The 24,306-nt window shown below is 46.0% G+C and overlaps 1 protein-coding gene across 3 annotated transcripts in view; it reads left to right on the top strand.

Annotated features, from left to right (window-relative positions):
- LRP4 (LDL receptor related protein 4) overlaps positions 1-24,306 on the top strand; it is a 63,296-nt gene that overhangs the window by 34,916 nt on the left and 4,074 nt on the right. For 2 of the 3 annotated variants that reach the window (XM_021009813.2, XM_021009812.2), the window contains exons 17-37: positions 474-682; positions 851-932; positions 2,089-2,194; positions 2,829-3,030; positions 3,367-3,556; positions 4,492-4,623; positions 5,394-5,534; positions 6,790-6,876; positions 7,545-7,716; positions 7,836-7,998; positions 8,154-8,379; positions 8,912-9,215; positions 9,790-10,008; positions 10,444-10,578; positions 11,783-11,891; positions 12,585-12,729; positions 13,595-13,708; positions 14,641-14,776; positions 16,542-16,609; positions 19,066-19,153; positions 20,470-20,611. In XM_021009813.2, coding sequence (XP_020865472.1) covers positions 474-682; positions 851-932; positions 2,089-2,194; positions 2,829-3,030; positions 3,367-3,556; positions 4,492-4,623; positions 5,394-5,534; positions 6,790-6,876; positions 7,545-7,716; positions 7,836-7,998; positions 8,154-8,379; positions 8,912-9,215; positions 9,790-10,008; positions 10,444-10,578; positions 11,783-11,891; positions 12,585-12,729; positions 13,595-13,708; positions 14,641-14,776; positions 16,542-16,609; positions 19,066-19,153; positions 20,470-20,611 — 3,170 coding nt within the window. Of the gene's footprint in view, positions 1-473; positions 683-850; positions 933-2,088; positions 2,195-2,828; positions 3,031-3,366; positions 3,557-4,491; positions 4,624-5,393; positions 5,535-6,789; positions 6,877-7,544; positions 7,717-7,835; positions 7,999-8,153; positions 8,380-8,911; positions 9,216-9,789; positions 10,009-10,443; positions 10,579-11,782; positions 11,892-12,584; positions 12,730-13,594; positions 13,709-14,640; positions 14,777-16,541; positions 16,610-19,065; positions 19,154-20,469; positions 20,612-22,155; positions 22,222-24,306 lie in introns of all 3 variants that reach the window. The other variant, XM_021009814.2, reaches the window with a different exon arrangement.

Here is a 24,306-nt window from a genome sequence, read left to right as displayed (position 1 = left end):
GCAGGGCACTGGTATTCCATCTAAATCACTGGGGATAGTGGGACCCATTCTGGGGAACTCTCCCTAGAGCAGGAATTCTTCACCTGTTTTGTGTCCTGAAGCCCTCTGGCAGCAGCCTGATGAGGCCTATGAAGTCCCTTCTCAGAATCAGTCCTCTACAAACCTTCAAGTCCTAATTGTCTATTATGATGATGATGATGATGATGATGATGTTATTATAATTATTCTTTCCATTTGATCCCAGAGTTTTATCTGACTACTAAGGCTGCCCTGTGCCCTGTGCCCAAAGTGGGATTAAGGTTTAGAGCATATGGTAGCAGATGGGGCAGAAGGGAACAGCTCTGGGAGGTCATGCAGCCCCAGGCAGGTGGCATGATTAAGCCAGATGTCACGCAGGTGATTGTCTGTGTCTGTCACTATGTTGTTGAATTTAGAGGATTAAAAGAAGACCCCCCCTTTCGGCCTTTGATCAGGTCTTGACAAGTTCCTGCTTTTTGCCCGAAGGATGGACATCCGTCGGATCAGCTTCGACACGGAGGACCTGTCCGACGATGTCATCCCACTGGCTGATGTGCGAAGTGCCGTGGCTCTTGATTGGGACTCCCGTGATGACTATGTATACTGGACCGATGTCAGCACCGACACCATCAGCCGGGCCAAGTGGGATGGAACAGGGCAAGAGGTATGGTACCATCTGGGCAGCTGACCCCTCGGGGAGATCGTCCCCCTCAAGTAGCACTTCCTGACGGTTTTAGCTATTTGGAGTGACAAGGAGGAATGGGGCTAATGGGGCTGGGTCCAAGATTGGGGGATCAGCACAGTTGGTGATGCTGCTTTGCTTCTTCCCCAGGTGGTAGTGGACACAAGTTTGGAGAGTCCTGCTGGTCTGGCTATCGATTGGGTCACCAATAAACTATACTGGACAGATGCAGGTATGTGTAGCAGGGTAGCCCTGCTGTCTGGTCTATGGAGAGCTCAGTAGACTTTTTTATCTCGAGATTTCTTTCCCCAGGTGCATCCAAGCCTTAGATCCAGGTAGAAGGGGCCCAGTGCCTTTCAGAACAAGGGTCTTAAAATTTTTTGTCATGGACGCCTTTAACAGTCGAGTGAAACCTATGTACCCCTTCTCAGAATCATATTTTTAAATGTATAAAAAGTAGGGTTACAAAGGGCACCAATTATGTTGAAAAAGATGTATATTTTTTTTCCCATCCAAGTTCATAGACCCCATGAAATCTATCCATAGACCCTTTGGGAATCCTCAGGCCTTGAGTTAAGAATCTCTGCTCTAAGATAAAATGTATGTAAAGCCCTTCATGATACAGCTTCAGCCTCATTTTCCAGGAAGATTACACGAGTGCCTTTTATGCATTTATGTTCCAGTCTCCTAGGTCTATTTGCTATTGCCTATTCTTCTTTCATTTCCATGTCTTTGTGCGGGCTAACCCCTTGCCTGGAATACCCTTCCTTCTTATGTCTACCTAGAAAAATCCCTAGCTTCCTTTGAGGCTCAGCTCATGGACCGCATCTTACACAATGCCAGCTCCTAGAAGCTTCTCCCCCAGGAAATTACTTTATATTGACTGTCTATATTTTCTATTTTCTTATCTGTGTCCATGTTATTTCCCCCAAGGAAAATGTAAACTTCTTGATGATAGGGTCTATCATTACATAATCAGTACTTAATAAATATTTATTAAATGAATGGATGGTTGTGGGACAGGTAGAGGAAGCTCCCAACTTGAATCTGGGCATTTCCCAACTGGATCGCTATTGTTTCTCCTCTATGAATGACCCAAATGGATATTTGGGAGGCAGGTCAGATAGGCAGCTCCTGGTCCCTCTTTCCTCCCTCCACTTACTGGTCTGGATGGGATCTGGGTGGGGATTCCTATTGGCCATGCATCTTGCTCATATGTGGTTGGCTGCCTTGGATCTTGGCATATGAGAACACCATCAGTGCCAACCCCCTACAAGGAGGTTGGACTAGAGAGGCTTTGCATAGCATTGTATGTGACCAACAGCTTTTTTCTCCATCTCTCCATGGGCTCTAGAGGCCTGATGTTTTTGTCTCCCCCATCTTGGCAGGCACAGACCGAATCGAAGTGGCCAACACAGATGGTACCATGAGGACAGTACTAATCTGGGAAAATCTGGATCGTCCTCGGGACATTGTGGTAGAACCCAGGGGCGGGTAAGTGTCTCCAATTCAAGCTGTTCTCAGAATATAATTTGGCCTTCTCTCCCTTCCCCTTTCCCCCATCCCCCATTATAATCTGAATTCAGAAGGACCTAGAATCATCATGTAGTAAGATCATGAGTTCAAATCCTGCCCCAGACACTTACGTAGCTTTGTGACCCTGGGTAAGTCACTTAACCTTTCTCAACTTCAGTTTCCTCATCTATAAAATGGGAGTAATAATAGCACCTACCTCAGAGTATTGTTATGAGGATCAAATGATAAAATATTGAATTTCTTTGCAAACCTTCAAGTGCTATATTAATGTTAGCTATTATAATTATTGTCATCATCATAGATTTAGAACTTCAAGATCATCTAGTCCAGCCACCTTATTTTTAGGACGAGTCCCAGAGAAATGAATTGACTTCACACTGATTACACAGGTAGTAAGTAAGTGAGCCAGGATTTGAACGTAGGTCCTCTAGCTCCAACTCCAGTACTCGGTCCACTCTCCCATACTGTGAGAAGAGCCCAGAAAGGAGACTGAGGCAGGCAGAAAAAAGTAGATAAACTGGGCAATTTGCCTTCTTGCTGAGAATTAGATGCCTTAGGCAAGAGCAAACCAATTTTCTTGGCCCATACCTAGGTTCATGTATTGGACAGATTGGGGTGCAAGCCCCAAGATTGAGAGAGCTGGCATGGATGCCTCAGGCCGCCAAGTCATCATCTCCTCCAATCTGACCTGGCCCAATGGACTGGCCATCGACTATGGGTCCCAGCGGCTCTACTGGGCTGATGCGGGCATGAAGACCATAGAGTTTGCTGGGCTGGATGGGAGTAAGAGAAAGGTGAGGTGGGGATATACCCAAAGAAGCCCAGGAGAATGGAAGTTCTTTGAGGGCAGGGATGGTTTTAGATTTTGTCTTTGTATCCCCAGCCTGGCACACAGTGAATGCTTAACAAATGCAAATTGAATTGAATTGGCTCTCAGACAGAGGTGGGAGGAGAGGTCTGTGTAGTGCAGCCTGCTCTGTAACTGTGATCTTCTCCCTAGGTTGGTGGGTAGTATTATTTAGTGAAGAGAGGGACCAGGGGAAGGGATGATGCTGTGGGCTGGGGATAGTAAATAAGAGGCCCACCTTTTTCATGTATAAAAGTGATGAGAAGTGTTGGGGGGTTGGCAGGTGCTGATAGGAACCCAGCTTCCACATCCCTTTGGGCTGACCCTCTATGGAGAGCGCATCTACTGGACTGACTGGCAGACCAAGAGCATCCAGAGTGCAGACCGATTGACTGGGCTGGACCGTGAAACACTGCAGGAAAACCTGGAGAACCTCATGGACATCCATGTTTTCCACCGGCTAAGGCCCCCAGGTGAGCAGCTTCTTGGGCCAAGGCATCCTGCCTCCTTAACTTCCCTACGTTGCTAATAAGTAGATAGATAGATGGATGGATGGAAAGATAGATACATAGATGGATAGATGAATGGATGCAGAGGAAGAGATTAGGTGGATAGATAGATAGATAGATATAGATAGATAGATAGATAGATAGATAGATAGATACATGGATACAGAGAGATTGGATAGATGGATGGATGGATAGATACACAGATGGATAGATGAGTGGATGCAGAGAAAGATATTAGATAGATGGATGGATGGATAGATGGATATACAGATGGATAGATGAATGGATGCAGAGGAAGAGATTAGATAGATGGATAGATAGATACATGGATGCAGAGAGATTGGATAGATGGATGGATGGATAGATACACAGATGGATAGATGAGCGGATGCAGAGAGAAAGAGGTGGATAGATAAGTGAATAAATAGAGAAATAGAATGAGATGGATAGCTAGATAGATGGATATATATATATATATATATATAGAAAGATAGAGAGGGAGAGAGGGAGAGCATTTATTAGGTGTTTCCTAGTTCCAGGCACTTACTAAGTGCTGGGGATGTAAGTACAAGAAAAAAATAAAAGAGATGAGACAGTCCTTGTCCTTGGGCCATTCTAATGGGGATATAGAGGGGAACTGACAAGCAGAGCAATGGGGTGGAAACAAGGCTGCTGGCAGGAGAATGAGGAGTGGAGCCAAGAGAGAGGTGACCATCGTCTGAGTGCATCATAAAATGGAGACCCAGGTGTGGCACTTAACCAATCAGAATCGTGGGCTTTAGGGCAGAAACATCTTCATGGGGAGAAGGCTGCTGGCGAGGGGGTGGAGAAGTCCAAAGCATGAGGAGTTAAGTGAGGAGGGTTCACTCAATTGATCTTTCCTTCTCCTTCTTCCCCAGTACACACTCCCTGTGCTGTGGGGAATGGGGGCTGCAGTCACCTGTGTCTTCGGTCCCCACACCCCAAAGGTTACAGCTGTACCTGCCCCACGGGAATCAACCTTCTGCCTGATGGCAAGACCTGTTCATCTGGTGAGTGCAGAAGAACCTGAGACCTGGTGGTCTAGAGCCTCACTCTGAATGAAGAGTGAGCCTCCTGCTTATCCAAGGAGAGGGCCTAATTAGGTCTAAGAAATTCTTTGAATATTGAGCCCCTCTAGAGAAGGGAGGAGACCCTGGGGAGCAGACAGCTGGGGTGCTGAAGGGGCCTAGGATAAGGATCTGTGGTGCTAATACAATGGAAGTGAGATTTCCTTCAAGGACTGCTATATTGCAGGGATCTCATGTTTCCAAGGAATTCTTGGTAACCCTTCTGTGGAAGAGGGTTTAGCTTTTTTCTGCTTGGCCCCAGAGGGCAGAACTGGCACCAGTTGGTGAAAGGTGAAGGGAGACAAATTGAGATGTGATAACAGAAAAAAAAATTTTTAAGAGTTAGTACTAATCTAAAGAGGACTAGGTTGCCATGGGAGGTAGTGAGCTCCCCTACACTGGAGATCTTCACTGCAGAGGCTGATTGAGTATTCATTGTGTATGGTCTAGTGGAGATTCTTATTCAGGTAGGAGTTAGCCTAAAAACTGTTAAGGTCACTTCTGATGCTGACATCCTGTGATTTGGAGGAAGATTCTGTAACCCTGGGCCCATGACTTAGGAGGGAGGAAACCTCTGCCCATACTCTTTGAGTTGAAGGATAAATGTATGCGGTATCCCTTTTCTCCAACACCTGAGCTCTTGGTAGCAGGTTTCCTGAAAGGCAGGACCATGGACAGAGGCAATCTCCTTAGGACAGTCTCCACCATTGCAGGCATGAGAAGCTTCTTGATCTTCGCCAGGAGAATAGACATCCGCATGGTCTCCCTGGACATCCCATACTTTGCTGATGTCGTGGTGCCGGTCAATATCACTATGAAGAACACCATTGCCATTGGGGTGGACCCCCAGGAAGGTCCGCATGCCCCTAAGGGTGGGGTAAAAATCCTTCTACTCTTCTCCCTAAAACCAATGTAGGCTCTCTTCTTAGGCCACTACTCAGAGTCTGAGATTTACCTACTCTCTGTAACTTAAACCATGCTCCCTCTCTCCATAGCACCTTCTATTTGTCCCCAAGGGTGTTGTTTATGGCTTTTGATCCTTTCTTCTTTCCCCACTTCATATCTTTGGGGTTTCTGCCTCACCCAGGGCTATGTGCCACATAGCTTTGTCTGAATATCTGAAGCTCTGCTTAGAATTTTCTGTAACTGTTACTTCATCTCTTGAACTGCCTTCTGTACTTTTAGAGGGGGTGAAGCTATTGGGTATCTGTCAGTCAATCAACAAGCAATTTTTTAAAATTAAATTTTATTCTATTTTCTCATTCGCTTTTTCTCCCTTCCATTCAACTCACCAATTGAGAAACCAAGAAAAATGAAACCACCATTGTAAACACATAATCAAGCAAAACAAATTCCCTTATTGGCCATGTCCAAAAAAAAAAATGTATCAGTCTGCACTTTGAATCCATCAGCTCTCTATCTGGAGGTGGTGTTTCATCATAAGGCCTGTGGAATTCTGATTGCTCCTTATTTTGATTAGAATTTCTAAGTCTTTCAAAGTTATTTCTCTTTACAATGTTGTTGTTATTATATAAATTGTTCTCTTGGTTCTGCTTACTTTACTTTGCATCAGTTCATACAAGTCTTCCTAGGTTTTTCTGAGAACACTGCATTCATTTTTTCTTACAGCACCATAGTATTCCATCACATTAATATGCCATAACTTATTCAGCCATTCCCCAGTTGATGGGCACCCTTTCTGTTTCCAGTTCTTTGTCGTCACATAAAGAGTTGCTATAAAAATTTTTGCATTTACTAAGTGGTCATTGTGATAAGCACTGGGAATATAAAGAAAGGAAAAAACACAATCCCTGACCTCAAGGAGCTTACATTCAAGTGGAGGAAACAACATGAAAATAGCTAGTTATATACAAGATATAGACAGAGTAGATGGGAGCATATCTCAGAGGGGAAGTCACTAGCAGCTGGTAGAGAGATACCTGAGAAGGGTATCCTGTGGAAGGGAAGATTTGAGCTGAGGCTTGAAGGAAGTTAAGAGGCAGGGATGAAGAAGGAAGAGTATTCCACATAGAAGGGACAGTTAGTACAGAGGGCATGGAGATGGGACTGAATAGGAATTGAGGCTGAACTAGACTTTTCTTCCTTCAGGAAAAGTTTACTGGTCAGACAGCACACTGCGTAGGATCAGCCGGGCCAACCTAGATGGCTCCCAGCACGAGGACATAATCACCACAGGTGAGACTGACTGCAACCAGGCAGTGGGGAAAGCAATGATATAGAGAAAAAAAGGCCAGATTTGAAGTCACAGGACCCGGGTTTGAATCCTGACTGCCAATTACAAATCCTTGTGACCCTGAGAAAATTGCTTCATATTTCTGGGACCCACTTTCCTCATCCATAGAATGAGGAAGTTAGATTAGATGAAGAGATAGCGTGGTCCAGTGGAAAGAACATTGGATCTCAAAAAGACCTGGGTTCAAATCTTACCTCTCATGCTTCTTCCCCTTGTGGCCATGAGCAAGTCACATGGCTTCATGGGGAGTCACTTTCCTCATCTGTAAAAGGAAGAGGACTAGGGGGCAGCTAGATGGCACAGTGGTCCTGGAGTCAGGAAGACCTGAGTTCAAATCCAGTCTCAGATACTTACTAGCTGGCTGTTTGACCCTGGGCAAGTCACTCAGCCTCCATTGCCTCCAAAATTAAAAAACAAATAAATAAATAGAAGGAAGAGGACTAGATGAAACTGAAGTCCCTTCCAGATCTGTGATCTCTTACCTCCAAGATCCCTTCTGCCTCTAAATGTACACTTCTGAAAAAGCCTGGCTGAGACTTTGGTCGGAGAAGAGGGAGTCACGGTGACTGCTGGTCCCTTTTGTTCTGTGTGATCTCTTTGGTCTTTCCAGGACTACAGACCACCGATGGGCTGGCTGTAGATGCCATTGGCCGGAAAGTATACTGGACGGACACGGGAACCAACCGGATTGAAGTGGGCAACCTCGATGGGTCCATGCGCAAGGTGTTGGTGTGGCAGAACCTGGACAGTCCCCGGGCTATTGTGCTGCACCATGAGATGGGGTAAGACTACGAAGAGGGGCATCTGGAGATCTGGGGTGACTCGCTTGATTTTGCCGTGGATGGGCACTGGCATACCTAGTAGAGATGCTCACTTCACCTGGGGCTTCTGCCTCCCCCAGGGCCATGTACTGGACAGACTGGGGGGAGAATGCCAAGCTGGAACGGGCTGGGATGGACGGCTCAGACCGCACCGTGCTCATCAACAACAACCTGGGCTGGCCCAATGGGCTGACAGTGGACAAGGCCGGCTCCCAGCTGCTCTGGGCTGATGCCCACACTGAGGTGGGTAGTAAGGGAATAAGGAGCAAACAGAAAGGAGGGAGGTCTTCTGCCCCCAGGGGATTGGGAGAATCCTGAGCTAATTGACTTAAGGGCTTTCTGCCTCAGATGGCTCCTAGTCTTTTCATGTCCTCTCCCTTCTCCTCCTTCCCCTGAAGCGCATTGAGGCCGCTGACCTCAATGGTGCCAATCGGCGCACACTGGTGTCGCCTGTTCAACATCCCTATGGCCTCACCCTGCTTGACTCCTACATATACTGGACTGACTGGCAGACCCGTAGCATCCACCGTGCTGACAAGGGCACAGGGAGCAATGTTATCCTGGTGCGGGCCAACCTTCCTGGCCTCATGGACATCCAGGCCGTGGACCGACAACAGCCGCTGGGTGAGCTGACCACCGGGTGCTGTCAGATGCCTTACTGGGATATCCATGGGGGGGGGCCTGGAGTTCGGAGCTGTACCCAAGCAATGGCAAAACCTTATTGTCCCCGTTTCACAGAGGAGCAAACCAAAACTCAGGGAGATTAATTAACTTGCCTGAATTGCTTTATTTGAATTCATTAGACTGGAAGCTCCTTGAGGGCAGGATCTGTCTTTTGCCTCTTTCTGTCATCTCAGCACTTAGCTGGGATACAGTGCTTGGCACATAGTAGGTGCTTGCTGGATGCTTACTGACTGCCTGACTGCTTTCTAGTGTGAAGTGGTAGCCCCTCTATCTGTGACCACATCAATAAGAGTGTGAGGTCTTCACTTGCCCCAGAACTCCTGGAGGCATCCCAGACGACTCCTCTTTCTGCTCCCCCTGTGGAAATGACAGAATTGAGCTGCAGAGGACTGCATCTTCCAGGCCTGGTGCTTTTTCACTTTGGCCAGAGCACCAGGCTGGACACTAATTCCGCTCTTCTTTGCCCATTTAGGCTCAAACAAGTGTGGCCCAAAGAATGGCGGCTGCTCTCACTTGTGTCTGCCGAGACCATCCGGCTTTTCCTGCGCCTGCCCCACAGGCATCCAGCTAAAGGGGGACGCAAAGACCTGTGACCCCTCCCCAGAGACCTACCTGCTCTTCTCCAGCCGAGGCTCCATCAGACGCATCTCCCTGGACACCAACGACCACACGGACGTGCATGTCCCCGTGCCGGAGCTTAACAACGTCATTTCCCTGGACTACGACAGTGTGGAAGGGAAGGTTTATTACACGGATGTCTTCCTGGATGTTATAAGGTATGGGCATACAGGCCCTCAGGTGGCATACAAGCGTACCTTCTTCCAAAAGTAGCTCTCCCTTCATCCTGGGTGGGTAAGATCTCGTGTGTTAAGTCACAGAGGGGCCCAGGGGCTTGGCAACGTTTTGGAAGCTGGACTGTAGGCTCTCTTCCCTGATTCTTGTGTTATCTTACAAGGCTAAAGCATTTCACTTAGCCAGTCTGTGAATTTGTTCTATGATAATGGACCCTTGCCCAAACCCCTGCATCTAGGGACACTAAGTTAAAATCATAGATACATTCTGTCTCTCCCACCTCACCTTCTTCCTAGTCACCACCTTTGTTCTTTCTCAAAGGCTTCTGGGGGATTATCAACCTGCTTTCTGTTCAGACCCCTGCACTCCCAAATTGTAAGAATTAACTTTGGCTAAGCTTTGGGGTGATGAGTCTAGGGGACATTAACCTCTTGTTATTATTAATAATGTCATTGTTACAAATGTCAGTGGTTATTATCAGGGAACTAGGTAGACAGCTCTTGGGGTATGCCTGGGAAAATCTAGTCCCTCACCTCACCCTGAGTTGATGTCCCCAAGGCGAGCCGACCTGAATGGCAGTAACATGGAGACCGTCATTGGACGGGGGCTTAAGACCACCGATGGCCTAGCGGTCGACTGGGTGGCCAGAAACCTGTACTGGACAGACACAGGCCGGAACACCATTGAGGCCTCAAGGCTGGACGGGTCCTGCCGGAAGGTGCTGATCAACAACAGTCTGGATGAACCCAGGGCCATCGCTGCCTTCCCTAGAAAGGGGTAAGTTTGAAGCGAGAAGAAAGGGGAGCCAGCCTGTGTAGGAAGGCTGTGTCTTATGGAAGCTTGTCACATGGCTGGGCAGTGCAGCCTTAGCACAGCAGTCAAGGAACCTGCAACAGCATCTCTGAAGATTCTGCCCAAACCAGAGGTTCTCCACTTACGAGGAGCTTCCTCTAGGGGTACATGCCATGAATTACATGAAGCTTATTCTTGCAATTGTGTGCACCCCAGAAATTATTTAGAACATATTTATACAAGTATGAATCTCCTAACTCTGCTGCTGTATGCTGCTGTTCCTCGTGACCATAGGTAACACTGGATCATGAGAAAAATGTATGAGAAGCACTGGTTTTTCCTATCATCTCACCATCCCCCTACCATAACCAGATGCTCTCTTCTGCCTCTATGAGGAGTCACATGGCTTCTTTGGCCTAGGTACCTCTTCTGGACAGACTGGGGCCACCTGGCCAAGATCGAACGGTCAAACTTGGACGGCTCCGAGAGGAAATTACTCATCAACACAGATTTGGGCTGGCCCAATGGCCTCACCCTGGACTATGATACCCGAAGGTGAGCATCCTCCTCAGACACTGGGCAGGCAGAGTGAAATCCAAGGAATTCCAGTGGCCATCACCTTCTAACCTACCAGTCCATTCTGGGTTTTGTTAGGGACCTGGAGAAGAGGGAAGGGAGGGAGGGAATATCAGAAGCACCTGCCTAGAATAAAGGGAGAAGGAAAGTAAAAGTCATAGAGGTAGGAGGGACTCTTAAGCTGCTTGTAGACACTCAGAAGTGAAAAGGTGGAGTTAGAATATAAGCTCCTTGAGGGCAGGGACTACTTTATTTTTGCTTTTGTATCTCCAGCAGTTAGCTGAGTATCTGTCACTTTTGTTCAGTCATTTTTCAAGTGGTCCAGCTCTTCATGACCCCATTTGGGGTTTTCTTGTCAATGATACTGGAGTGATTTGCCATTTCCTTCTCCAGTTCATTTTACAGATCAGGAAACTGAGACAAATAGGGTTAAGTGACTTTCCCGGGGTCATGTAGCTAGTAAGTATCTGAGACTAGATTTGAATTCAGGAAGATAAGTCCAGGCCCAGGACTCTATTCACTGTGCCACCTAGCTGCCCCATCTGTCACATAGGATGGGGATAATAATTGGACCTATAATTTAATTGGTCTAGGGAACTCCCAGATAAGCACACTGTCTTTATCAATACAGATTGGCACCTTCTTTACCACTTACAGTTTCAGAGGGACACCTGGAGTACTGAGATATCACATGACTTGTCCAGGGTAATGCAGCCAGTATATTTCAGAGTTAGAACTTGTACCGTGCCCCGGTCTTCTTGGTTCTAAGACCATCACTTTATCCATGATGCTATACTGACTTGATCTAGCATATGTTGGCCCCTAATAAATGCTTATTTGATGAAAAAATTGGGGTGTCTTTCTACCCCATTTCTCTCTTCTGATTCTAAGGGAGTATGTCTGCATGTTGGAGCCCACTCTCAAGTTGGGTTCAAGCCATGGTGCAGTCATAGTGAATAGGAGGGAAAGCATCCCGCACTTTCTCAAGTCCACTACATTCTCTCTCCTTTTATTCATTGACCCATCACCCATTCTTCTTTAGTCCCAAGGCCCAATCTGCCCTCTTCCTGAGCGCTCATGATGTAGGTGACTGGCTTGATTGAGAGGAGACAGGTCATTAGGGGGAAAGCCAGGGCTCCTGTTACCACCCTTCTTCCCAGCTACAGCTTCTCCCCTCCCACAGGATCTACTGGGTGGATGCTCACTTGGACCGGATTGAAAGTGCTGACCTCAATGGGAAGCTACGGCAGGTCTTGCTCAGCCATGTGTCCCATCCCTTTGCTCTCACACAGGTAACGAGGGTAGCCCTGGAGGTGGGAGAGTGTGGAGTAGCAGAAGGAACTAAAGCTTCTTGTCTGGGGTGGGACAGAACGCTTAAGTGTTAGCATTACTGTGGAGTTCTCAGGGCAGAATCATTCAGGGTCATATTTGCCCAGATGGACCAACTGTATCACGTTTCTACAAATGCTACAAATTTCAGGAGTGTCTAGTAGTGATGCCTTCCCCATGGGCTGAGGCCAGAGTAGTGTCCCTTTCCCCCACTGGAAATTTCCATCATTTGGAGTATCCAGGCTCTATCATGGCTCTGAATGGCCTCTGTGGGGAACCCGGCAGTGAGGCAGCTCTGACCCTTACTGACACATTCCAGGACAGAGTCTCTGTAGGAAAGGAAGTGACCTACCAAATATGAAGGTACTAGGGAGACTGTAGGGTTTTCTTTTTTTTTTGTTGTTGCTGTTATTATAACCCAGAAGAGCAACAATAAGGAAAGATCAGGTCACAGCCACAAATTGAGAGCTTGATTGCATGTGTTGCTCTTTCTTTGATCTCTTTGGGGCATGCCTAGTAGGAGTATTGCTGGGTGAGAGCTTGATTGCTAAGAGAATTCCTTCTTGGCACCCATTGGGATGAGACTAGATGTAGCTGCCAATCGTTGACCAGTTCAGTGACCCCTCTCCCCTTCTTTGGGCTTCCTTGATGAGCAGCAAGACAGGTGGATCTACTGGACAGACTGGCAGACCAAATCAATCCAACGTGTAGACAAGTACTCAGGCCGGAACAAGGAGACCGTGCTGGCTAACGTGGAGGGGCTCATGGACATCATTGTGGTCTCACCACAGCGGCAGACAGGTAGCTGGCTCTTGCTCCTGCTTCTGGAACAGCCTCTGAGAGCCCTTGGTGCCTATAGAAGTAAGGCTTTCTAGAGATGACAGATTATAGATTTAGAAGCTAAAAGGAACCTTAGAAGCTGTCTAAGCCTCTCATTTTACAAGTGAGAAGCTGAGGAGCAGATAAGTTCAGTGGTTTGCCTCAAGTCACGTGGATAGTTAAGTATCCGAGGTGGGATTTGAACCCACATCTCCCTGACTCCAAGTCCCATGCCCTAGCCACTGCACCATGCTGCCTCATGGGATCAAAGATTTATAGCTTCAAAGGTCCTTAGAGGTCATAGGATCATAGACCCTTGAGGTATTACTTCTAAGCTGGTAGAGTCCATTCTCAGCCTCCAACCCCCTCCCCTTCCCCGCCCAGTTATATCTCTTATGTACCATCTTCCCACAAGGCTGGATTTTCTACCAAAGGCCTTTTCCTATTCCTCCCAGTTAGTCTGAGAGCTCTCTCTTCTTATGAAATTATTTTAGATAAATAACTTGGGATTCTTTTGTCTTTACTTGCTTGTATATATATAAAGATGCTTTTGTCTTTACTAGCTTGTATGTGTATATGTGTACATATATATATATATATATATATATATATAATGTATATGTATCTCCCCCCAATAGAATGTAAGCCCCCTGAAGGCAAGTACTATTTCATGTTTTTCTTTTTATCTCAAGCACTGAGTATAATACTTAGTGCATAGTAGACTCTTAATAGGTGTGATACATGTTTATTGAATTGACTTGAATTAAATTTCATCTTCTCTTTCCCTTCCTGGCAAAACTTTCTCAGTGACTGTTCCTGACTGGACACTTGATTTCTTTGTCCTTAGGAACCAATGCCTGTGGAGTGAACAATGGTGGTTGTACCCATCTCTGCTTTGCCAGAGCTTTGGACTTTGTCTGTGCCTGCCCCGATGAACCTGATGACCGGTCCTGCTCTCTAGGTGGGTTGTGAGCAGAAGAGGCCCATCAGCACCTGGAAGCCCTTAGGAGAAGAGGAATTAATAAACCTCCACCTCGTCCTACCTGACCGTCAGCAAATGAGAGGATGATAGCATTACAGCGTTAGAGCTAGAAGGGGCCTTTCAGGCCATCAAATCCAATGCCCCTCCCTTTCACAAATGAGGAAATTGAGGCACTGTGTGACGTACCCAAAATGAGGTAGAATTTGAACCCTGTCTATTTACCACGCCGTGCCATTTCTGAGTAGCTCAGCCTCACTCAGCCCAGTTTTCTCACCTGTAAATGGGGAGAATGACAGTACCTCCCATGGGGGTAATGTAGGTAAATCTCTTTGCAAACCTAAAAGCCTCTTATAAACGTGAATTGCTGTTGTCCATGCTATGTGGGCTTTTCTCTGTGGATCTTTTGGTTATATCTTTATTTTATCCTTTGAGAAGAAATCTCAGTGACAGAGGCCCAGAAAGAGAAAGAAAGTCACTTGTAACATCAGGAGCAGGGTGGAGACTCAAATCCAGGCCTCTTGGCTCTCTGTGTCCCTAATGTCACTTAATGGCTAGAGCCGTCAGAATTGATGTCCAATGGTACAGTCAAAAGAGCTCTAGTTCAGGTTCAAATCGGATGCTTACAGCCTCTGTGACCTTGGGCAAGTCATTTTCCCTTCCCTGAGCCTCAATTTCTCCATCTATAAATTAAGAGTGGCAGACTAGATGGGCTCTGAGGCCTCTTCTGTGCCTAGACTATGATCCGATGACCCTGGCTTATTTGCTGTTCTAGATAGTACCTCCTACTGAGGGAGCCTGGGACAGGGCCTCTGTTATTTTTCCCTGCCTTAGTCCCTCTGTGTGCTATCCTTGGAATTTACAACAGAGGCATCAGCCCTCCACGTCACACTCAAATTCCACTTCCTCTTTAGTGCCTGGCCTGGTGCCCCCAGCTCCCAAGTCTACCAGCATGAGTGAGAAGAGCCCAGCACCCCCCAACACTCCACCTACCACGTCCCGCTCCTCCACAGCTAGGACCCGCACATCCCCAGAGGAATCTGAAGGAAGGTAAGGAGGATTTGGAAGTGGTGGAGAGTGAGGTTGGAGGTGACTGTCAGAAGCAGTGATGACCGAGTCTTCTGTCTCCCTCAAACACTGATCCACTTCACCAGCGACAGAACTGTAAGTGCAGCTAGAGAATTCTGCTCCCAGGATGCGGCTAGCACTGTTCACAGCACAGAACCAGAGGCTGGAGCTGGAAAGAGCTCAAAGGCCTCCAAGTCCAGTCCCTTCATCTTACATCCCATAGCTAGCAGTTGACAGATGGAAGATTGGAACTCAGGTCCTCCAGATCCTGTGTTCATTCCATATGCTGTTTCTCATTTTTCTGTCACACCAAATTCCATATTTTGGAGCACTTCAAGGTAGAGATGTGACCGTTTCTTCTCCAGCTCTGAAAGAAACAATATTGTGCTTGGAGGAGATTCACTCAAAAGACAATAAGTGAGGGGCAGCTAGGTGGCGCAGTGGATAGAGGACCGGCCCTGGATTCAGAAGGACCTGAGTTCAAATCTAGCCTCAGACACATAACACTTCCTAGTGGTGTGACCCTGGGCAAGTCACTTAACCCCATTGCCTAGCCTTCCCCCCCAAAAAAAAGACAATAAATGAGGTACCTCCATGGCTGGAATCTGTCGGGCCCTCCTCCCTTTAATATTTGCCATTACTCTATAGGTTTTATTTGGTAAGGCTTCCTAAGTACTATGCCAACAGGTAAGGCGTTTATAGCCTCACGATTTGGGCAGAAAGCCTCTATCTGGGTGTGCTTAAAGGAATCTTTCTTTGGTGCTACACACTCACTCCCACCCCAACCCCACATATACATACACATACTCAACTATGCTTGCTCTAGAACTTTATCAGCTTAATAACTCTATTACACACACACACACACATATATATATGTTTAAAATAGAAACACAACATCAAACAAAAGCTGAAGGAATAAAACATAATCTGTGCATAATCCAGTGCCTTCATCAACTTTATATCAATTCCCATTCGCTTCTTAATCTAATTCTAGTTATTGCCAGGCTGGAATTTACCCCCAGTCATTTCTTAGAGTTAAAAATTACATCAAGGCATATATGGGATTCCTGGTTCTGGCATTTCAGTGCCTTAGGGAAGTTTAGAATAAACATTTCCCTATCTCACAGGTGATTTTTCTTTAATTTTTCAGAAGAAACCTTAACCACTCACTTATAACCCAACAGAGAAGCCATGTTAAGTTGCCTTTTGAATTCTCCTTCATGTTTCAAAAGCAATGGCCGTGGGGGGTGGGGGCCATGGGAATCACATTTCAGAAGAATATTGAGTATACTTAAAAGCCTATGATGGCCTTTTTTCCATTGAGGTCTTTACTTGCCAAGTAGATGGCTCTTCCCCCTTCTCCTCATTACATTTCAACATTCATGTGTAGTTCTACCAACCTCTGCTGGCTTCTAGCTCACTTCCAAACTTGTTCCTAATTTTTAAAGAAACCATACTTTAAAAACAAACAAACAAACAAACATATCTTTAAAAGCACACCTAAGCACACTTGTGCAGTTCTCAAACATCAAGTCATATGTAGCCATCAAACCCTGACCATGGTCCTGCCCTCTCCAGGTTGGTTGGTTTGTTTTATCTCACCTTATTTGGAATCTCTCCTGTCAGTTTTCTGAAATCCTTTCCTGAAAGGTCAAGACATTGCCTTGCCCCTGCTGTAGAGAAGGGGCAAATTTTGTACTGTGCTAGGGGTAGCCTTAATTCTCTGTTTTCTCGTGCCCCACAGCTGCTCAGAGAAAGATGGTGGCCAGGGCCTCTGTGCACATTCCAATGAGGCTATACCTGCTGCTCCAGGTGAGTACCAAGGACCTGAGAATTGAGGGTGCTAGAAATCAAAGTTCCCAGTGACACCTTTCTTGACTTTCTTGGGGAAAATCTTTGGGGGCTGAGAAGCCAGTCCCTTGGCATAGTCCCTGATCAGAATGGGCATATCTTCATAGTTAGATATTCTTTCTCAGTCTCTCAGACACTAAACTTTTTTTTCCTTTCATTTAAAAAATATATAAAATGTTATTAATGGTTTTTTAAAAATACAATCGTTTCCCAACATGCTTCCCCCTCTCTCTCTCCATTGAACTCTCTCTTTTAACAAATAAAAGGTTAGGGAAAATACAACCAATAGTGATAGCAGCCAAGTGGCATCTTGAATAGAGTTCCAGATTTAGAGTTTAAAAGACCTGAGTTCAAATCCTATGTCTAACACTTATGAGCTGTTTGACCCTGGGGCAAGGCATTTCACCTTTCAGCCTCATTTTCCTTATCTATAAAAAATAAGGATGATAATAGTACCTATTTCAAAAAGGTGCTATAAAGATCAAATGATATAACATGTAAAGTGCTTTGCAAACCTGCAAGCGCTTTATCAATGCTAGCTCTTATGATGAGTTTGAGAAACTCAGAGGAAAACTTGTCTGAACTGATGCAGAGTAACATAAGTAGAACAAAAAAAACAAGATTTGTGATGACTGCAAGAAAGTCAGGGAAAGAACACCAAAAAGAGACTGCATAAATGTGGCCTCAGGCTCTTAATATAGGTGTGACCCTGGGCAAATCACTTCACTCTGTCTGCCTCAGTTTCCTAGTCTGTAAAATGGGGATAATAATAGCACCTACCTCAGGCTCATTGTGAGGATCAAGTGAGATAATATTTATAAAGTGCTTAGCCCAGTGCTTGGCACACAGTAAACCTATGAATATTAGTTATTATTATTGTTATTATTCATTGTAATGACCAATCTTGGCCCTCGAGAAGAGCTGAGAAAATTGACTTCCCTTCCTCCTTCTCTTGGAGAGGTAGGGGAATATGAGTACAGAACAGTACATGCATCGTCAAACATGGGTACCTTGGGATTGGTTTCACTTAACTGTTTTTCTTTGTCACAAGGAACAGCTCATTGAGTAGATAGGTGTCAGACATGGAATGTTTAAGATTGGCTACTTCGTAAAAACAAAAGACATTAATAAAACATTAATTTAAATAAAAACAAAACCACCTGTTTTGAAAGGATATGCAGCATTCCACATCTATAGCCTCTTCTGCATCTACCAAGAGGAGGGAAGTCTTCTGTCATCTCTTGTTTTGGGGGGCAAAATTGGTTATTGTAATCAATCTAAATCCAGAAATGTTTTAATTTTTTTTCTTTACTTAGTTGTAATCATTACATATAGACTATTGGTTCCACTTTCTTCCCTTTGCATCAGCTCGGACAAGTCCTCCCATGTTCTTCTGAATTCCCCAGCTACCCTTCTTTGAAGGGGAAACATAGGGAAAGGAAGCGAAGGAAATGTTATGGGCCTGAAAGAAAGTTCTTTCCTCATCTGAGAGTGAGGTAGAGGGAGGTCACTTGCCAGCTGGTTCCCAGAGATCCCCAAACCCTTTGTTTTAGATAAAGCAACTTACTGCATGGGTTAAGTTGGATCCGTCACTAACCCTGACTCCCTGAGACAGAGGATTGTGGTGGTCCTTGCCTAGGGCTTCTGTGGGGGCAGGGTGGCCCAGTGATGATACTTTTAACCTTATTGGTTTCATGAATCACTTTATAGTTTGGTGAAGTCCCTGGACCTCTTCTTAGAACAATGTTTTTAAATAATTAGAGACTTTGCTTGAAGCTTTCAACTGAGGGCCTCTTGAAGCAGCCCATTCCAATTTATGGTAGCTCTAATGGCCATGATGTTTTTTTCTTATATTAAAACTAAAAATGAATGAATGAATGATTGGACAAATAAATAGACATAAATAATTGGAGGAAATGCTAAATTTCAATTACAGGTTGCTGAAAACAAAGTTGTATTTTTTTCTTATTCAAGTTTTCAGATTCCCCCCCAAAAAATCTATTCAAAGACTGTGGGGATCAGCATAAGCCCAGGTTAAGAACCCATGGCCTAGTTGGACTTGGGGTCAGGAAGGCCTGAGTTTACATCCTGCTTCTGTGTGACCCTGGGCGATTCACTTTTCTGAGCCTCAGTTTCCTCATCTGTCATAAGATCGTAGGTTTAGATGAAGTCTAACCCCTGCAGTTTACAGATGAAGAAACTGAGGCCCAGAGAGGCTAAATGATTTGCCAAGATCACCCAGGTGAAAAGTGATAAAGTTAGGATTAGAACCCAGTGTTCTTCCTCCAAAGCCAGCATCCTTTCCACTGTACCTGGCAGTACAGGGAGTACTGGTCTAACAATGTGGTCATGAGGCCTCTCCTTTAAAGAGCCACATGCGTCAGTCTCAGTGATTGTCCCACCATGTTCTCCTCTAGGGGAAGGGCTCCGTGTCAGCTACGTGATTGGTGGCCTTTTCAGCATCCTGCTCATCCTGCTGCTCATTGCTGCTCTCATGCTGTACAGGTAACCGCAGGGCTCCGAGCCTTCATGACTTGCGCAGCCATGGTCCTTCTCAGTGGCCCCAGGTCTGTCTTCTTTCATGTCCCCTGCCTCTGGCCTCTGGCCAGACTCATCCCAACTCTCCCCAAGGGCACGCACCCTGGCTCAGGGCAGCAGAAGAGGCCATGGAGACACCACATGGGTTTCCTTTTCAACAGATGTAGGAAGTCCGTTAGCTCAACCTCAGAGAGGCAGAACTCCTGTGTTAGAGTCTAGACCCTGACCCTCAGGAGGGTCCTTAGAGGCTGCATAGTCCGACCTCCCCCTTTTATCATGGGGGACACTAGTCACATGATCTCTCAGCTTGTGTCCACTCTTCTGTGAAACAAGGATAATAACAGAATCTAACTCACACCGTTGGGAGGGTCAGAAGAGATCGTCTCAGGGGCAGCTAGGTGGCACAGTGGATAGAGAACCGGCCCTGGACTCAGGAGGACCTGAGTTCAAATCTGACCTCAGATGTATAACACTTACTAGCTGTGTGATCCTGGGCAAGTCACTTAACCCTATTGCCTAGCTAAGAAAAAAAAAAGAAGAAGAAGAGAGCATCTCTGTTATATGAAGCAACTAGGCGGTTCAGTGGATAAAGCCCTGCATCCAGTGTCAGGAAGACCTGAGTTTGAATCCTGCCTCAGATACTTACCCTGGGCAAGCCAACCCACCTGTTTGCCTCAGTTTCCTCATCTGAAAAATGGGGTGATAATAGCCCCCACCTCCCAGGATTGTTGCGAGGATTGGGTGAGGTGATATCTGTAAAGCCCTTTCTGTACCTTGAAGTGCTATATAAATGTGCGCTGTTATATTATAAAAGATGTAAACACTATATAAATGTTTAGACAAGTCACTTTGCCTCTGTGGGCCTCATTGACTTCACTTGTAAGGTGGAGCTGTGGGACTTGATTGCTTCTGAGGTCCCTTCCAGCCCTAGATCTAAGTTAGAGACAAGTCACCAATCTGCAGAGTGTCTACACTGCCAGAATGGCAGGTCTAGACGAAAACGATGTTCTCGTGATCCTCCCATCCTCGTCTTGGGTTGAAGTCCACTCTCCTGATGATCTTCCTCCTGAAGACTCTACCCAGAAGCATCACCCTTTCCCTTCAGAGCTAGCCAAGCTCCCACTTGGCTGTGAACATGGACATTCTAGTGGCCTTTCTCCTTGGGTTGAGTCCTGCCTACACACAAGCAGAGTCAGTATTTCTGAGCTGGCGGCTCCATTAGTGACCACCCCCAAAATCAGACCTGACCCTTTTTTCTCCTTCTTCTCCCCATGTTCCTTTAGACACAAGAAATTCAAATTTACCGATCCTGGCCTGGGAAACCTGACCTACAGCAATCCTTCCTACCGGACCTCCACCCAGGAAGTGAAGATTGAAACCATCCCAAAACCAGCCATGTATAATCAGCTCTGCTATAAGAAAGAGGTGAGGAGTGAGGTCAATCCAATAAATATTTAGTAATTGCTTTCTATGTACCAAATCCGATGCTACAAAGAGCGGATACAAAGAGGAAAAAGAAAGTCATTCCTGCCCTCAAGGAACTTATATTCTGTTGTAGGAAAAGACTTTACTTTCCTATTCAAATCTGGGGCTAATTCAATTTAACATGGCAAACTTTTATTAAGTACTTACTGTATGGCTTTCCTTGGGCTAAAGTTATGGATATAAAAATGAAGCAAGACATAGTACCTACCTTCAACGAGCTTAAAGTCTTATGGGGAAGGTGTGCAAGGATAGTACAAATAGACAATGACTCCAGTAGAGGTAATATGCTAAATGGATAGAAGTCTGAACAGAGAGACTGAAAAAGAACTGGGAAGTGGAAGGAAAAAGGGGGGAAGCCAGGAAGACTTAATTCTTTATTCAATAAACATTTATTAAGCGCCTGCTATGTGCCTGGCACTGTGGTAAGCGCTATAGTTGTTTAGTCATTTTCAGTCACGTCTGACTCTTCGTGATCCCTTTGGGGGTTTTCTTGGCAAAGACACTGGAGTGGTTTGCCATCTTCTCATTTTACAGATGAGAAAACTGAGACTTAATTGACGTGCCCAGGATTCCAGAATTAGTAAGTGTGAGAGGCAGGATTTGAACTCAGGTCTTCCGGACTCCAAGTTGAACATTCTTTCCACTGTTCCACTGTGCCCGCCAAATGCCTCCCTCATGTTTTAGTTTTTACTGATACCTTTTGTTTTTCTATCATACTCATTTCCCATTATATTTCTTTGCTTTCCTCTTCTCCCTTATAAACAATAATAGCTAATATTTATGCAGTGTTTTAAGGTTTGGAAAGAACTTTACATATTATCTCATGTGATGCCTAAAACTCTTTGAGATAAGTGCTATTATCACCCCCATTATACAGATAGGGAAACTGACATAAACTTTTTTTAAAAAGATAAACTGCCAGGGTCAAAATGTCTGAGATAGGATTTGAACTCGGGTCTTTTCAGTTCCCAATTCCATCACTCTATACACTGCCGCCACCTAGTGGCAGACAAATAAAAAAGAACTACCGGGAGGGGAGCTAGTTCAGTAAAGCTGTTGTTGTCTCTTGTGGCTTCTTGAGGAGGACCATGACATCAGGGAGGTGATGCCATGACATTTAAGCGAATTGGATTTAAGTGAGGCAGGGCTATGCAAAGTCACCAGCCTCATGTTTTCCTCTGGAGCCATCGGGACCCAGGGGCCAAATATAGATCAGGAGGACTGGAGATGGCCCCCTAGGTAAAACTAACCATCACACAGATCACATCCAACATTGTGTATCCAGTGTTACACACTCCTTGTCCCCCACTTAAACAAGAGGAAGAGGAGGAAACAGCCGCATTCACGAGATGGGATTTCTAGGTTCCTGAAGATGGGGCCCCAGGCACTTCTGAAGCTCCTGCAGCTCACAGGTGGAAGATGAAAGCCTTGTGACCCTTTTCTCCCCCACCCCCACCCCCCCTTCTGTTTTTCCTCCTTGGCAGCTCTCCCACCCTTCTGAGAGCCTTTCACCCTTTCTATTCTGATTTCCTCCCATCTCTTCATGTCAGGTACTTGCTGAGTATGTGTGCATGCATGTGGGTGTGCCTCTGAGGACTAGAGGATGTTCCTTGGAATCCCTGACATTGGGTCCCTGGCTTCTTCTTAACTTGCTCAGTGGGTTCTGTCATGAAGGCTCCCATTGCCTTGAGCCTGGTCCTTGCATTAATCTTGGCTTGTTCCCTGTGTGCTCTGTGTGTGTGTCTCTGAGGACTAGAGGATGTTCCTTGGAATCCCTGACATTTGGCTGTGGTTTCTTCCTAACTTGCTCAGTGGGTTCTGTCATGAAGGCACACAGTGCCTTGAGCCTGGTCTTTGTACTAATCTTGGCTTGGGGGGGGGTGTATGTGTGTGTATGGGGGAGGAAGGGGGGCAGTGTCACATCAAGGTGCTTGTTCTTGAAATAGAGCAGCTGCCTTTCCATGGTTGGAAGGAAATGCAGTCAGGAGGGCAGAGGCCAGGCCTTGGCCCGCTTTCTTTGGAGAATAGCCATGTTCCTCACTAGTGGCTGCAAATTCTTTCCTGTTCCCCCAGAACCAGAAGTGAGGCTTCTCCTAGAGGAATCAGGAAAAGCAGAAGGAGCCAAAGGGGCCTTTAGGTCTAAACCTCAAGCAGTTTCTGGCTGCTTGGAGGGGAGTCTCGGCTTTCAGGGACAGGGTCAAATACAAAAAAAAAAAAAAAGAGGAGGAAGGACCAAGGCAGTTAGGGCCGACTGAATCACAATTCAAGCTAGGACTGTGGGTCACAAGAAAATCCTTCGGTGAGGTGATGGTCTCCTCAGTAGGTATGCCTTCACTGGCTCAGATCACAGTCCATCCACGGCTTTTCAGCTTGCATCATTCTCCCAGATATCATCCACAGAAGATCTGCCCATACGTGCCTCCTCTAGGTCAGGCATTGTTAAACGGAGAGGTTTGATGTGAGGCTGACATGAGGGAACAGATACAAAGTGCTTTCCAAATCTTTAAAGCACTGTGTACATGTTAGCTGTTATTATTCTTTGTTACAGGGGGAAGGGAGAAAAGAAAAGAAAATATATATACACATATATTATATCTAGATAGAGATATATGTAGATATCTAAATATAGATATAGAGATAGATAGATCTACTGCCAAGTTAGAAGTATGTGGATAGATGTGAACCTGGATAGGAAAAAGATCATAGCTTTATTCCATTATCATACCATCATTGGTTTCCTTTGTAATCCCATGTATTTTATTTTATGCATTTAAAAACATGAGTCTGAGCAGGGCCAAGCATAGGCTTCACCACATTGCCAAAGGACTCCGGTGTCCAAAAATGGTGAAGAAACCCTGTTCTGGGTCTCCTCATGCTTCATTGGTAGTCCCCAGGGTGACCCCGGGGCTGCTGCCCCGCCTGCTTCACCCTTCATTCTTGAATTCTAGCTCTGTAGTTTGCCACCTGTGTGACCTGGGCCGGCCACTTCCGCTGTAGGCCTCAGTTTCCTCGTCGGTAAAATGAAGACATTGGCCTCAATGGCCTCTGAGGTCCCTTCCGTCTCTGTGGTCTTAGGGTGCTTTAGCTTTTCTTTCCATGACTAGTGCCTCAGCTTCTTAGCTCCTCCGTTTCTGGAGGGATTGTAATAACAGCTCGTGTTTGCACTGTGCCTTGTGATTTACAAAGTACTGTCCTCACAGCAGCCCTGTGAGACAAGGAGAAAGGTAGATAGTCAGTCAACCAAGAAATATTGGTTCCTATGTGCCAGGCACTGTGCTAAAGTACTAGAGATACCAAAAAAAAAAAAGAGGCAGAAGACAGTCCCTGCCCCCAGGGAGCTTCCAGTCTAATGAGGGAGACCACAAGCAAGCCAAGATGTGCCAACAAACTACATACAGGAAAACCGAGATAAGGAAGAGAGGGAAGGCACTAGAATTAAGAAGGGCTGGGGAAGGCTTCCTACTGAAGCGGGGATTCTTGTCCTCATTGCTTCATCAAAGAGATTGAGGTGAGGTGAGACTCGGCAAATGGCGGAACCTAGACTTGAACCCCAGGGATCTGGCTCCAAGTTCAGGGTCCTTCTCACTGCTCCAGGCAGTGTGAGCCCTGAGGCAGCCAGCTGCCCACAGGCCAGT

This window comes from Phascolarctos cinereus, unplaced genomic scaffold (assembly GCF_003287225.1).
Source record: "Phascolarctos cinereus isolate Bilbo 61053 unplaced genomic scaffold, phaCin_HiC Scaffold_9;HRSCAF=440, whole genome shotgun sequence".
NCBI lineage: Eukaryota > Metazoa > Chordata > Mammalia > Diprotodontia > Phascolarctidae > Phascolarctos > Phascolarctos cinereus.
The sequence above is the reverse complement of the archived record's forward strand: the minus strand, read 5'-3'. Positions and strand labels throughout refer to the sequence as shown.